Source organism: Ranitomeya variabilis, chromosome 4 (assembly GCF_051348905.1).
Source record: "Ranitomeya variabilis isolate aRanVar5 chromosome 4, aRanVar5.hap1, whole genome shotgun sequence".
Classification (NCBI taxonomy): Eukaryota; Metazoa; Chordata; class Amphibia; order Anura; family Dendrobatidae; genus Ranitomeya; species Ranitomeya variabilis.
Window position 1 is genome coordinate 651,496,744 of NC_135235.1, and position 13,805 is coordinate 651,510,548.

The window sequence follows — 13,805 nt, forward strand, 5'->3', positions numbered from 1 at the left end:
TAGAAGAGGTGTTGAAGTGGGTGTCTCTCCTTCCTGCATCTTCTAGCATATTTTCTCTGGAGAGATGCTCTTGTGAGGAAGGGGAGGCAGTGCGAGAGTGAGCAACATACGCCATTTTAGAATCTTGATCTGGAGCAGAGACTGATTTGTCTGTTAAAGGGTACCTGTCACCTGTTTTGGCCGATATTAGCTGCAGCCACTGCTTTTCAGGGGTTATCTACAGCATTCTAAAATGCTGTAGATAAGCCCCTGATTTGACCAGCAAGAGAAGAAAAATAAGTTTTATTATACTCACCTGCAGGGCGGTCCGGTCCGATAGGTGTCGCAGGTCCGGGTCCAACGCCTCCCATCTTCTTGTGACACCGCCCGCCTGCTTCTTCATCGCTTCCTGGCATCATGCTCCTGTGCACGTGTACTTCTCTGCCCTGTTGAGGGCAGTGAAAAGTACTGCAGTGCGCAGGCGCCTGGAAAGGGCAGAGAGGCCCAGAGCCTGCGCACTGCAGTACTTTGGTACCCGGGAGCAGTAGGAGGTTTAGTGAACACATCCACTTGGAGCCATTGCCAGGCCATGCCCCCCTATATCCGTTTTTTAAATAGCATTTTATTCCACTTTTTGTTTGGCATTATGATGATAAAGCATTGCTTTTTGCCTTGTTTTTTTATGGTGTTCGCTAAAGTGGTTAACTAGTGGGACAATTTTATAGGTCGGGTCTTTGCGGACCTATAAAATGTGTACTTATATTATGTTTATATATTTTTTTCATTCAAATATTTATTTATAGAGACAATATTTTTAGATTTTTTTTATTTTTTATTTTAAAAAATATATTTTTACAATTATTTAAAAAAATGGTTTTACTTTTTTTTAAAACTTTTTTTCTTTGTCCCCCACTGGGACTATAATTTTTTGCAGGCTGATTGCTTCTATAGCATGGGGATGCAGCAGAAACTCTCAGCTCTGCACTGACAGGGAAAGTTGCTGATCATGCACTGCACATGATCAGCAAGTTTCATAGCTTTGGTGATCCGGATGTCGTCCTGACAACATCGGGTCACCCTGGCAACGATCGGGACCCCGCATCACACCATGGGGTATCCGAACCAAAGGCAGAAGTGTTGTCAGCCCTCTGCCAGCTCCTGGAATGCTGCGATCTTTTTCGATCACAGCATTTCGAGGGTTAAAGTTCTGGGAGTGATGCATGACCACTCCTGGCACTTAATGCCAGGTATCAGCTGTCGAAATCAGCTGACACCCGTCGACGATCGCCCGCACACCACATGGACAGATCATTATGTCAGATGTCAGAAAGGGGTTAATATCAGAGTGCAACAGACATATGGTATATGATATAGGTACAGATAGGGGTACTCACCCACCAGGCACCCGACTCGTTGCAGTAAGGGGTCTGACAACTTCGTCAGGGATAGAAAGACAACTATGTGCCCAGTAATCCATCATTTACACTAATAAGCTCCTAGGGGGTTGGTAAATGCCTAGGAACTCCACGTTAAAAAAAAAAAAAAGTATGGATTCACATTTAGAATCAAAAGTCCTATGGTCTTGACACCCTGAATCTACTTCTCCTTGGACCTACTGATTAACCCATTATATGGGAGGTAGTTGGTAATTCTGGCCACTTATCATAGTGAGCAAGTTTGAGTTCTTTATGAAGCAAAATGGGGCCTTATTGTGTATTTTAACCATTTGTGCTTTTTATTTTTGTTTTGTATTAAAGCCTAAAAAATAGTATTTTTCATGATTACTATTAGTGTGCGCTGCTGTTGTTCATATAGATCGTAATCTTCTTTTTTTTTTTTCTTTTTCTTTTTTAGTATATGCATTTTTATTTTGTGAGCCTGTAGCACATAGAGATCGTCTGTTGGTTGTGCCTGTCAGTTTGCTTTATCTTCTGTCCACATCATTATTTGTCGGCCTGTGTAAGCATTAATAGTACATTGGAGAGCTGAAATCTAAATGCACCTTTACAGTACCTGATAGTTGTCTTTATTTGTGCTACTATTCACTGTGGTTCCTTCTTTGCTTTTACAGTATTGCCCAGTGCCTGAGTAAAGGTGTCAGTTTTTCCCGAATACATATCAAGTAATAGAAAAGTTCCTTTGTTCATCACATAGTGGGACATGATTCAGTTCCGGAAGGTAGAATACACAAATGGACTTCCACTAGTACTCCATGGGTTTAAGTGTTGTCCCAGTTTCCTTCCTTGGGAAATGGCGTCACTCAGCTGAACAGAGCTAAAATGGTCTTCGAAGTTCACACTCTCTGATGGAACTCCATCTTCCTTAAAGAAATCTGTCAGATACTTTATGCTGCCCAAGCTAGGATTTTCTGCAAAAATATATTTGGAAGAACTGGCCGGGGACATTGTTGGAGACCAGAGAAGCCGGCTCTTCATAGTGCTGCTGCAGGTGATTAACTGGTGTCTGTATATTATTTGTGTGTATGTGTACACACGTGTCTCTCTCTCTATATATATTTCCTCAATAGCAGATAAATGTCGAGCTTGAGAATACCATTTTGAGACATAGAATCATAGAATGTTAGAGTTGGAAGGGACCTCCAGGGTCATCATATTCTACCCCCTGCTAAGTGCAGGAATAAATAAACCATCTCAGACAGATGACTGTCCAGCCTCTGTTTGAAGACTTCCATTGAAGGAGAACTCACCCCGTCTCGTGGCAGCGTGTTCCACTCGTTGATCACCCTCACAGTCAAAAAGTATTTTCTAATATCTAATCTGTAATTTCTCCCTTTCAGTTTCATTCCATTGCCTCTTGTATTTCCATGGGCAAATGAGAATAAGGATGATCCTACATGGTGACATCCCTTCATTGTATACTCCAATCTTTTCATTTTTTTGAGTTTTTGCTCCCCTTCTTCCCAAAAGCATAACTTTTTTTCTGTTTCTATCAGTATGGCCATGTGATGGCTTGTTTTGTGCAGGACCAGTTGTGTTGTTGATCGTTGTCATATTGAAACATCCAAGTACGTCCCATGCACAGCTTCCGGGCTGATGATTGCAAATTTGCCTCCAGTATTTGCTGATAGCATGCTGCATTCATCTTTCCTTCAACTTTGACCAAGTTTCCTGTGCCTTTGTAGCTCACACATTCCCAAAACTTCAGCGATCCACCTCCGTGCTTTACAGTAGGAATGGTGTTCCTTTCATCATAGGCCATGTTGACCTCTCTCCAAATGTATCGTTTATGGTTGTGGCCAAAAAGTTCAATTTTGGTCTCAACACTCCAATTTACCATATTCTAGAAGTTTTGAGTCTTGTCTCTGTGCTGTTTTGCGTATTGTAGGTGAGATACTTTGTGGCATTTGTGCAGTAATGGCTTTCTTATGGTGACTCGACCATGCAGCCCATTTTTCTTCAAGTGCCTCCTTATTGTGCATCTTGAAACAGCACACTGCTAGTTTTCAGAGAGTCCTGTATTTCAGCTGGTGTTATTTGTGTTTTTTTCTTTGCATCCTGAACAATTTTCCTGGCAGTTGTGGATGACATTTTTGTTGGTCTACCTGACGGTGGTTTTGTTTTTACAGAGCCCCTGATTTTCCATTTGTTAATCACAGTTTGAACGCTGCCGACTGGCATTATCAATTCCTTGGATATCTTTTTGTATTCCTTTCCTGTTTTATACAATTCAACTACCTTTTCCTGTAGATCCATTGACACATACATTTTTTGTGTGGATTTTTCAGTTTGGAAAATCCACGTCAAAAAACCTATTGAGCCAAAATTTGGTGCGCTTTTTTGTGATTTCTATTGGCCAATTTTTTTCTCGTGCTCACCATTTATTGGTCAGATTTAAAGCGTTTTTTAATGCAGAAATGTCTTAACTGTTGATGTTTCTTTTTTCAAGAATGAATTAAGATGCAGGGTGAAAACACCACGGGACTGATTCATTCATTGCATTTCCACCAGTATTTTGAAGTAAATACCCATCAATTAGTGACTTTTTTTATTTGCAACAAATTCATTAGTTTGCACCTTTTTTCAAGTTCTTTTGTGATTTAGTTTGATTTTCAGATTTTTAACATACTTGTAGGTTTTCCAGATGTTTTAGACAGATTTATGGAATGCCACTTTAATTAAAAAGTTGCAAAATTTTGAGCAACTTTTCTTCTTCTGAAATGTTTTACAATACACTAGTTGTTTTGATGCCAGTCTGTATCCCAGAGACTCACTCAGCTTTTATGCACACACACTGATTACAAGCAAACAGGTCACAGGTGATGATGTTAACTTTAGTAGCCATTCAACCCAATTTGTGTCTACTTCTGTGCATGCTATCAGGCCAAAATCTGCCAGGGTATGTGAACTTTTGATCCGGGTCATTTGGATGTTTTGGGTTGTCATTATGATTTAAAAAGAGAAAACACGGTAGGTTGACAATAAATGATTTCACCCATCTACTAGCCATGAGTGAAGAAAAAGTTTTGGTGTTATAATTCATATTCTCTGAAAAGGGTTCAAAAAAGCAAAAATACTGCCGGGGTTTGTAAACTTTTGAGCCCAACTGTAGTGTACTGGAATACAGGAAACAAATTCATACTGCTGTGAAACTGCAAAAAAGTGAGATTACACAATAGTTTTTTGTTTTTTTTTACAATGTTCACTCCTTATGGAACTGCATGATGGATAAGAATCTGACAGTATTTATCTGCATCAAGGACATCAAGAAATGGGCAATGATAGTAGCCATAGATGCAGTGATCGGCCAAGGACACTTAGTGCAGCAGATGAAAGACACATTACCCTTCCTTCTGTTTTATTTCCCATCAAAATGGGAAGATGTTTAATAGTGCAATCAATCTGGAACTGGCTGCAATGAGATGACCCCAGGTACATCAGCCTACTGTTCGGAGAAGTGTAGCCAGAAGTGGTCATCATGGAAGAATTGCAACCAAACCCAAACCTTCCACATGGAAACAAAATCAAGTGACTCAACTATGCATGAAAATATAGGAGATGGGGTGCAGTAAAATTGGAGCTTGTGCTCAAGACTGAAAAATTGAAATATTTGGCGACAACGGATGGTAGTTTGTTTGCCGAAGTGTTGGAAAGCGGCACAATAATGAATGTCTGCAGGCAAGTTTGGGGCTCCATTTCATCAAATTAAATTTGCACAAGGATTTGTGCAAGCCTATATCCACAAAAGATCTGTAGCTCGTTCTTTCAAATTCTGTGACCTCAATTTGTAAGAATTTATTCTTTTTTAAAGGCAGAGGGTGGTCACACCACATATTGATTTTGATTTTTCTTTTGTTCATTTACTTTACATGTTGTTAATGGATAAAAACCAAACTTAAAACTTTTAGGTTTGAAAGCATTTCCACATCAGCCTAAAAATGTAGTGCTCTACGTATTGGTAACACCTCTGTGGCTCGTGATTAGATGTTATTAACGTAATGTGAAGGTGTAACATGCTCAACCCTTAAATATGGAGACACTGCTTTAGATCTTTTCATATGTTTACCCTTATTATCTCCAGTAATTGTGTTATTTCCTGGGATTCTTTGATATTACATTACCTCATCTTCTTCCCATTCAGGTCCCTACAATATCTGTTCCTCAGTGGAGATCTTCTGTATAAGAGAATTTTCCTGATTGACCCCTCAAGGATGGATAGGGACGGGGACAAGATGGTGGAGAGGATATTACACCTCACTTTAGAGATCCTCTTCCGGCTTACTGGAGAGGTGAGAGATTCTGATGATGTCATCATTACATCATTCTTATCTATGGGAATAACAGATGGACAGAACTGGAGAGGTGAGGACTCTGGAAATGTCTATAGGGAGATTTATTAATGTTCAAGAGCAGAAAAGATGCAGCACTCACCCATGAGCTGTTTCAACAAAGTCCTTTATTAAACCATTGTGGATCTGTGGACAACGTTCATGGGACAGGCAGGTGCAGGAGGAACGCAGGAAAGGACGACGGCCATTTCGCGTCAAGGCGCTTCTACAGTCATGGACCCGTAGAAGCGTCTTTGACGTGAAACGGCCGTTGTCCTTCCCAGCATTCCTCCTGCACCTGCCTGTCCCATGAACTTTGTCCACAGATCCACAATGGTTTAATAAAGGACTTTGTTGAAACAGCTCATGGGTGAGTGCTGCATCTTTTCTGCTGTTGCACATTTTTTAGACGGATGTTTTTTCCTTCATGCTGTGCACCTATGCCCAGAGCTTATATACCGCTGTTCATAAAGTGCCTGCCATCCAGAGTGACAGGTGTTAAATTTGCATGACCTTGGTGCCATTCATTTTTTTCTTTTTTTGTGAGATTAGTGTATTTTCCATTACCAGGATTACATAGTAGTGAAAAATACCCCTAGTGAGCGCTGTCAGGTCCCTGTGTCTGAGGGATGGGGAAGACCCCTGAGCCCAATCACGGAGCCTCCATCTCATCCACTTATACATGAGGACATCAATGATGAGAAGATCATAGAACTCACCTACAAAATGATTGAACTGCTGACTGGAGAGGTGACACTGCTGGGAATATTGGTACATTATACAGTAACACTATGAAGGGATCAGGGAATAATGGTATCATTGTATGTGTCAGGTTCCTATAAGGTGTCAGGATGTCACCGTCTATTTCTCCATGGAGGAGTGGGAGTATTTAGAAGGACACAAAGATCTGTACAAGGACGTCATGATGGAGGCTCCCCAGCCCCTCACATCACCAGGTAATAGACAGGACTAAATACACACGGCCCAGGGCCGGCCCGAACGTATAGGCGAACTAGGCGGCTGCCTAGGGCGCCGACCCTAAAGGTGCACCATAGAAAAAATAGAATAAATTATTAAACATCTTTTCAAAAGGCAAAAGGTGTATGGAGCGGAGCTGAATGTGTATGAGGTGTATGGAGCGGAGCGCGTGTGTACGAGGTGTGTGGAGCGGAGCGCGTGTGTATGGAGCGCAGCCGCATGTGTAGGAGTAGCTATGTGTGGCCATTATACGTTACTAAGTATCATGTGCGGCCAATATACAGTATGGAGCATCATGTGTGGTCATTATACAGTATGGAGCATCATGTGTGGTCATTATACAGTATGGAGCATCATGTGTGGCCATTATACAGTATGGAGCATCATGTGTGGCCATTATACAGTATGGAGCACTGTGTGGCCATATTATTTTGTTTATAATTATTTTTTATGAAACAGTGTGATCAGCAGTGCTAAATAGGTGTGGTTGGGACATGGATATGGGTGTGGCTAGTTATGAATGGGTGTGGTCAGAGGCGTGGCCTAAAATTTGCCGCGGCGTGTCCCTCTTTCCCATCTTCAAAAGTTGGGAGGTATGTTAAAAGTAGTAGGGGCGCAACAAAATAGTTTCGCCTAGGGCGCCGGAATCTCTCGGGCCGGCCCTGACACGGCCTATAATTATCTGTATGTAAAGAATGAATTCAGTCCCTGTATGTGTTTCCTCCAGATCTATCCAGTAAGAGGACAACACCAGAGAGATGTCCTCGTCCTCTTCTTCCACATGACTGTAAACAAGAAGATCTCGATGTTCCTCAGGATCATCAGGTAGATGGAGAGAAGGTGTCATGAGAGCTCCCCTATGATGTGTAGATGGCTGTGAAGGTTTTGTGTTTAGTTTTGTTTTATCCACCAGTATTATATGTTTTATACTTGTGTAATGAGAACGGTGGAGATGGCAGGATTAGAGCTGATCATAGATGTGACTTCTCCATCTGTCTGTGACTTTTACAATATTGATTTCAGGGTAAAGATCTGACCCATGATAATACTACAGAGACGTTTGTGAGGGATGATGAGTGGTGTAAAGAGGAGATTCCTACATATGACTACCCGGGTGAGTACAGTGATAACCGCTAACTGCAGAGAAGTCACAGATTCCACTCAGTCACTGACTGGCATCATTTTGTGTTATTTGTTATGATTTCTGTGGTCTTTTCAGGTTTCATAACTTTAGGTTTACCCCATTTGCCAAAATACTCAATAATTATGGATGAAAATATTATGGAATTCTTCTTACTGGTAATTCATTTTCTGTGGACCATCCATGACAGCACCACAGGAGGATGACTTTGTGCCCTAATGGGGACAGGAAACAAAACTAGGTCATTTAGCCGCTTTCCCTCCACCCACCTTCAACCTCAATGTATTTCCAAATATGCAGGTCTGGTTGAGTGTTAAAGTTTTTTCATTTACATCAAAGATTCAAGTTAAGGGGTGAAACTCGTGCTGTCATGGTGTTTTTCCTATAAACCAAATTAACACTAAGAAAACTTTAATCATCATCCATGACAGCACCATAGAATGGAGATGCTCCTCCACCCCTGGGAGGGGCTGACATCTGTCTTGGCACTGTAGATACTCACATTCATTTAATAATCTCATTCTTCACTCTTCTTGAAGTCTACTTTTCCCCAGGAATTAAACATCCAACCTGTTGCCTGACCAAGAATGTCATGTATAGGAGAATTTTCACTTTTTGATTGTGATTGAACTGCTTCAATAAAGGCACATTGTACTGGTATATAGAGCTTACATCTCTATATCCCCTTCATGACCTTGGGATTTTTCGTTTCTCCGTTTTCGTTTTTCACTCCCCTCCTTCCCAGAGCCATGACTTTTTTATTTTTCCGTCAATTTGGCCATGTGAGGGCTTATTTTTTGCGGGACGAGTTGTACTTTTGAACGACATCATTGGTTTTACCATGTCGTGTACTAGAAAACGGGAAAAAAATTCCAAGTGCGGTGAAATTGCAAAGAAAGTGCAATCCCACACTTGTTTTTTGCTTGGCTTTTTTGCTAGGTTCACTAAATGCTAAAACTGACCTACCATTATGATTCTCCCGGCCATTACGAGTTCATAGACACCTAACATGACTAGGTTATTTGTTACCTAAGTGGTGAAAAAAAATTCCAAACTTTGCTAAAAAAAAAAAAAAAAAAAAATTGCGCCATTTTCCAATACTCGTAGCGTCTCCATTTTTCATGATCTGGGGTCGGTTGATGGCTTATTTTTTGCGTGCCGAGCTGGCGTTTTTAATGATACCATTTCACTGCAGATACGTTCTTTTGATCGCCCGTTATTGCATTTTAATGCAATGTCGCAGCGACAAAAAAAAAGGAATTCTGGCATTTCGATTTCTTTTCTCGTTACGCCGTTTAGCGATCAGGTTAATGCTTTTTTTCTATTGATAGACCGGGCGATTCTGAATGCGGCGATACCAAATATGTGTAGGTTTGATTTTTTTTATTGATTTATTTTGATTGGGGCGAAAGGGGGGTGATTTAAACTTTTATGTTTTTTTTTATTTTTTTCACATTTTTTTTTAACTTTTTCACTTTTGCCATGCTTCAATAGCCTCCATGGGAGGCTAGAAGCAGGCACAGCGCGATCGGCTCTGCTATGTAGCAGCGATCATAAGATCGCTGCTACACAGCAGAATTGCAGGTGTGCTGTGAGCGCCGACCACAGGGTGGCGCTCACAGCTGCCGAGGATCAGTAACCATAGAGGTCTCAAGGACCTCTATGGTTACCATTCAGAAGCATCGCCGACCTCCGATCATGTGACGGGGGTCGGCGATGACGTCATATCCGGCCGCCCCGGCCGGATGCGGTAGTTAAATGCCGCTGTCTGCGTTTGACAGCGGCATTTAACTAGTTAATAGGCGCGGGCAGATCGCGATTCTGCCCGCGCCTATTGCGGGCACATGTCAGCTGTTCAAAACAGCTGACATGTCCCGGCTTTGATGCGGGCTCACCGCGGAGCCCTGCATCAAAGCAGGGGAGCCGACATCGGACGGTATAGTACGTCCGAGGTCAGTAAAGGGATATACATGTGCATTTTTAGGTATCTGTATTTTAGGGGTAAAATCAAAGTCGGTGATTTGTTTTTTCTTTCTGTAAATATACTAAATAAATGATGAAAAACAATTATAAGAATTACATTCTGAAGCACTATAAATAACATCAGACATATTTGGTATCCCTGTAATTGTAATAACCTGTACAATGCGATGAACATATGTAACAAATTTTTATTTAGTTTTTGTTCCTGGGTCCAAAGTGTGTATTTCTAACCCGTTATGCCTAAAACAAATAGAAAATAGTTGTTGTTCCACAAAAACTTTGCTTCTGTGATCAGGACAATGACAACTACTCAGTATTGAATACAAATGGAGAATTTTCCCGAAAACAGACACATTTCAAAATTTCATTGCCCTGATCACAGAAGCAAAGTTTTTGTAGAACAACAACTATTTTCTATTTGTTTTAGGCATAACGGGTTAGGAAAACACACTTTGGACCCAGGAACAAAAAAAATAAATAAAAATTAGTTATAGTGTAATTTCCTTTTTTTGACACCATAAATACAAAAATTTTCTGGCCTGTGGTCGTAAAATCAAAGTTTGTGCTGAATGTAGTCGTGTTTCCATAGTGTTTAAACATAAGCAGTTGAAATGTTACACTTGGAAGCCAGGAACAAAAATTGTTTTACATAGTGAATTATTTACAGTGATTGGTAAATTATTTGATTACCTTTATTTTTCTGTATTAAAACCATAAAAATTAATAAATATGTAAGGCTGAGGCTGTTTTCACACTTATCATAAATGCTGCAATTTTTTTCTGCTGCTTTTTATCTAGACATTTTCTGCATTCACCATCTGTAAAATGTTAACATTTTTTAATAGTACATTAAAATAGAATAGACAGCATGGGAGTTCACGAGGAGCTTAAAAATGAAAAAGTTATGATTGCTACAACTATACATGAATGAACAAAAATAAATCCATAGGTTGTCATTCTCCCAGATACAATGGAACAGGCCTGGGGTCCATTCACCGCTGTCCGGGGCAGTTGGCTGAATGTCCCTCTCTGCCACCATGGTGCTTTTGACATCTCCTTCTGTCATGGTAGAAAGAAATGGTAAATGGGTATGGCTAGGGACGTGGCCAAATGGTTAGTCCCTGCCTATCTTCTAGCAAAGTTGGGAGGCATGCATGACTTTACTTAGTGTTTTTAGCATGAGGCTGTGTCTGTTGCATATTTTTCCTCTTCTGTTCACTTTGAGTTTTGCTACATGCCCTGCAATTTGTAGGGAAATGTTTACACAGAAATATTATAAAATATGAATATAATATGGTATTTAGATTACGGTATATTGTACCAAAATAAAAAACATCTGTTTTATTCTCGGCAGTTGACTGCATCAGACGCTCAGCGGGACATATATCTTTAGATTTTAAAGCAGAAGATCATGGTGTCCCACAAGATACATGTGAAGAGCAGGCAATTATACCAGATATCCCATCAGCTGTTCACAGCGAATATCTATCATCTGATTCTTTTCAACAGGTCCTAACTTTTGAGTCATCACTGACTGATAATAAATGTAACAGAACGGACGGTGAAGGTGAAAGAGGAGAGAAATCATTTACACATTTGAAATGTGGAAAATGTTACATAGAAACATCAAATCTTGATAAATGTGAGAAAAGTCACACAGATATACGACCGAGAATTCACACAGATGAGAAGTCCTATTTATGCTCTATATGTGGGAAATGTTTTAAATTGAAATCACATCTTTTTGTACATGAGAAAAGTCACAGTGGGGAAAAGCCGTTTTCGTGTTTAGAATGTGGGAAATGTTTTTCACGGAAATCAAATCTTATTGGACATAAAAAAACTCACACAGGGGAGAAGCCATTTACCTGCTCAGAATGTGGGAAAGGTTTTTCTTGGAAATCGGGTCTTATTGACCATCAAAAAATTCACACAGGGGCGAAGCCATTTATGTGCTCAGAATGTGGGAAAGGTTTTTGTAGGAAATCAGGTCTTGTTGACCATAAAACAACTCACACAGGGGAGAAGCCATTTACATGTTCAGAATGTGGGAAAAGGTTTTCCACGAAAAAAAATTTTGTTGGGCATCAAAAATCTCACTTAGGAAAGAAGCCATTTTCGTGCTCAGAATGTGATAAATCTTTTTCTCGGAAAGCCTCTCTTGTTGACCATCAAAGAAGTCACACAGGAGAGAAACCATTTACATGTTCAGAATGTGGGAAATGTTTTAAACAGAAGATCGTTCTTGTTATACATCAGAGAACTCACACAGGGGAGAAGCCATACTTTTGCTCAGAATGTGGGAAGTGTTTTAACCAAAAATCTCAGCTAAATGGGCATCAGACATGTCACACAGGAGAGAAGCCGTTTTCATGTTTAGAATGTGGAAAACGGTTTGCTGTGAAAACAAACCTTGTTAGACATCAAAAAATTCACACAGGAGAGAAGTCATTTTTATGCTCTGAATGCGGCAAATGTTTTGCTCTGAAATCAAATCTGGTTGATCATCAAAAAATTCACACAGGGGAGAAGCCATTTTTATGTTCAGAGTGTGGGAAATGTTTTGCACATAAGTGGGATCTTGTTTCACATCAGAGAACTCACACAAGGCAGAAGCTGTTGTGACACTTATGATATTGGGTTTAAATGCTTACCAAATTCTGTCTTGCTTAGGATCAGAGAAGTGATACTGAGAAGAAGTCATTTTTAAACGTAGACTTAAGGAAATCTTTTTCTAGAGCATTAAATTTTGTTGACAATTAACAATTTTGAAATGTGGGTGAATCCATTATTGGACAAATCTTACATGAAGAGGAAGTCCAGGCTGCAGCTGATCTCTGACTTCCTCTTCCTGCTCAAATCTACAGGAGGCACGGATAATGACACCAGCGCTTATTGGGCGCCGCAGTCACGTGCACGGGAGACTAAGTGCCGACACTGAGGGTACGGCGCCAGCACGGGGGATGAGTATACTGTGAAGGAAATAATTATTTGATCCCTTGCTGATTTTGTAAGTTTGCCTACTGACAAAGACATGAGCAATCTATAATTTTAAGGGTAGGTTAATTTTTTAACATTGAGAGATAGAATATGAGAAATAAAATCCAGAAAATCACATTGTATAAAAACATCATACGGGGCATGTGTGCCAATCTGCTTTCTTTTCTATGGACATACAGATTCTTTTTCTTTGGAAGTGGCACCCGTAATCCCTGGTGTGTGTGCAGCTTCATCATCCCGAGGTCATACAGCTGTGCCTTTTGACCTTCTATGGTATGTGAAAGAAATATAAATTCTACTGTATTTTAGCACAGAGGTGAAGATTCGTGCACCTTTTGATTTAGTTGTTTGGAGAGAAAGAAATTGGCGGTCAACATTGCTGAAAGAAAAAAACATTTCTCTCATTGCCTCACAAACTGTGCATGTTATGAACTACAGTTAGCTTAACCCCTTAACGACCGCCTTTTAACGGCGGCCGCTTAGGGTACTTAAACCACAGCGCCGTTAATTAACGGCGCTGTGGAAAAAGTGAATAGCGCCCCCCAGAGTCGGATTTTCTCTGGGGTCTCGGTTGCCGAGGGTAGCCGAGACCCCAGAGAACATGATTCGGGGGGTTTTTACCGACCCCCGAGTTGCGATCGCCGGTAATTAACCGTTTACCGGCGGGCGCAACAAAAAAAAAAAAACAACGCGATTTGCCTTTTAATTTCTCTGTCCTCCGATGTGATCGCACATCGGAGGACAGAGAAATAGGGTCCCGGATGGCCCCCGATAGCCCCCCAATACTCACCTATCTCCCCCGGTGCTCCTCGTGGCTCCCGATGGGCGCCGCCATCTTTTTTCCGGGGAAAAAATGGCGGGCGCAGTGCGCCCGCCGCCCGGGACCCGGAAGATCTTTGGGGTCTCGGCTGCCAGGGGTAGCCGAGACCCCAAAGAACA

General features: G+C 40.9%; 1 protein-coding gene across 1 annotated transcript in view; it reads left to right on the plus strand.

Moving 5' to 3' along the window:
• Nucleotides 1-13,555, plus strand: part of LOC143766198 (uncharacterized) — a 57,208-nt gene extending 43,653 nt beyond the window's left edge. Inside the window, exons 2-7 of the mRNA XM_077253685.1 lie at nt 5,578-5,725; nt 6,335-6,514; nt 6,597-6,720; nt 7,470-7,567; nt 7,766-7,856; nt 11,221-13,555. Coding sequence (XP_077109800.1) covers nt 5,648-5,725; nt 6,335-6,514; nt 6,597-6,720; nt 7,470-7,567; nt 7,766-7,856; nt 11,221-12,491 — 1,842 coding nt within the window. The 5' untranslated portion in view covers nt 5,578-5,647 and the 3' untranslated portion in view covers nt 12,492-13,555. The remainder of the gene's footprint in view (nt 1-5,577; nt 5,726-6,334; nt 6,515-6,596; nt 6,721-7,469; nt 7,568-7,765; nt 7,857-11,220) is intronic.
• The last annotated feature ends 250 nt before the right edge of the window (nt 13,556-13,805 follow it).